At 48.1% G+C, this 2,041-nt stretch overlaps 1 protein-coding gene across 1 annotated transcript in view; it reads right to left on the minus strand.

The window, feature by feature from the left end:
- The window catches only part of FKBP3 (FK506 binding protein 3, 25kDa), a gene marked incomplete at its 5' end in the record, with an annotated part of 4,236 nt that overhangs the window by 1,697 nt on the left and 498 nt on the right, over positions 1-2,041 (minus strand). Inside the window, 2 exons of the mRNA XM_009867993.1 lie at positions 282-349; positions 1,348-1,483. Of these exons, the coding sequence (XP_009866295.1) occupies positions 282-349; positions 1,348-1,483 (204 nt within the window). The remainder of the gene's footprint in view (positions 1-281; positions 350-1,347; positions 1,484-2,041) is intronic.

Here is a 2,041-nt window from a genome sequence, read left to right on the forward strand (position 1 = left end):
CCTGGGAACCCGCCAGCCGCGCAAAGCAGCCGACAGACGCGTGCAAGAGCCTGTGCTTGTCCCAGGGAATGCGTGGCCGTCCCGCTGCTCCCCATGCGCTGCTGCGCGAGAGGAACAGCACGGCGGGGGGAGAAAATGCTGCGTCCCGGGGGTGTAAATGTTTTCCACTCGCCTTTTTACCTCCAGGAGAAACAGGAAGAGCAGCTCAGGGTTTGCACCCTGGTCGTAAATCCTGCAGAATGAAAACTTTTTGGATGCTGAGTCATTAATGGTTTACTTACACCTCTGATTACTTTTCCTACGCCAACTTTGAAGCTTAAAGGTTTGGCTGCTTTTTTCTTCTTGGAACCTGAAAGACAGTTTTAGGTTCATTTGCTTTAACATGACACCAGCACACACTGTACTTCTGTCTAAAGTTATTACTACAGTCAAGCTTTACTTAAGCATCTGTTCTTATAATACTAATTTTAGCCCACTATCAGATTTTAGGGGAAAATGAACGCTGTGCACTAAACACGATTAAATGTTGAACATGCACCAAGAGCTGAAGCTAACGAGCATCTTTCAGACACAGATCTAGTGAAGTTCAAAGCATCATTCCTGAATTACTAGCGTTGACAGCACAAGTCATAAACACGTTGGTGGAGCAAAACCAAGTCACCAGGGAAGGCACGACACCGTACAACAAGTGCGAGGACGCACAAACGGCACTGAGTGTTGGCCCTGCTGCTCCTCTGGGGGTTGGACACAGTCGCCAGAAAAGCATTTCTAGTTCTGCAGAACTTCATACCCCTAAACCCTCCGTTCAGGAAACTGCCACAAAAATACCAGCAGACTTCTCTGCAGCAGATGTGGAACACCAGACTACTCCAAATCACTCTTGTTCCAGCGCCTCCGCGTTTAAAGGCTGGTTACAGAAATACGCCAGGACATGGCTATTTAAAGACGCTAACTACACTCGAGCTCCACGGGTAAGGGAAGCTCCTCGAGCACGAACCATCTTTCCTCCAAAGTAATTGCAGCACTGATTAAATGCCCCTGTCTCACGTTCTCCAAGGCTGGGAGAATGCTGAACGCGAGGTGTGGCAAGCTACCAGCGTCACCTGACACCAGCCAGTCCTAAAATACCGCCCTGCGGTCCCTCACGGAACACGGGGCTCCAGGGCCAGGCTGCAGGGACACCCCGGGCAGCTCCACAACACGACAGCAACACCAGTTTGGCAGCATTTGTGTCACACAAAAAGAAAATGCCTGCCCAATGCTGCTTAATGAATCCAGGTAATTTCCGCTACGTGCATTTGAAACAAAAGCCAAACAGTGTATACATTTAAATAAATATGACCTTACTTGTTTGAATATTGGTATCGAAGACTGTTCCATCCTGCAGTTTTCCTGTATACCAGCAATGAACAGTGTCTCCTTTCTTCGGGAAGTTGGTTTTATCACCCTTCTTTAAAATTGATTTTGTATACTTTGGCGGCCCCTAAGTTTAATAAAAACAGAGTTATGACTGTTGCATTAGCCAGTCTCAGACCGACTACAGTCCAGACAGAACAACCACTTAGTTCAAGGCACGGGATGTACATGTGCTGTGTCAGGGAATGGCACGTTCACATGTTATTGCAGGGCTCTAACGTTTGGGGAAAACGTAGCAGCGTTGGTGCAGTTTTTAGCAACAAGTGAAGCTTTGGGTGAGTTCAGAGTTGCCCGGATTGGAAAAGACCTCTAAGATCATTGAGTCCAACCACTAACCCAACACTGACAAGTCCTCAGCTAAACAGGGATGTGGTGTGTCTGCCTGACTCTTAACTCCCTCCAGGGGACCCGTTCTAACACCTGACAACCCTTTTAGTAAAGAAATCCTTCCTCGTATCCAATCTAAACCTCCCTCAGCACTACTTGAGGCCGCTTCCTCTTGCCCTGATACTTGTTACTTGGTTGAACAGACCAGTCCTGATTGTTCTTCTCAGTGGCACCCAGTGACAGGACAAGAGGCAACAGTCACCAACTGGGCAACAGGAGCTTCACCCTAAATGTAGGG

The sequence above is a fragment of the Apaloderma vittatum genome, unplaced genomic scaffold (genome assembly GCF_000703405.1).
Source record: "Apaloderma vittatum isolate BGI_N311 unplaced genomic scaffold, ASM70340v1 scaffold35700, whole genome shotgun sequence".
Lineage (NCBI taxonomy): Eukaryota > Metazoa > Chordata > Aves > Trogoniformes > Trogonidae > Apaloderma > Apaloderma vittatum.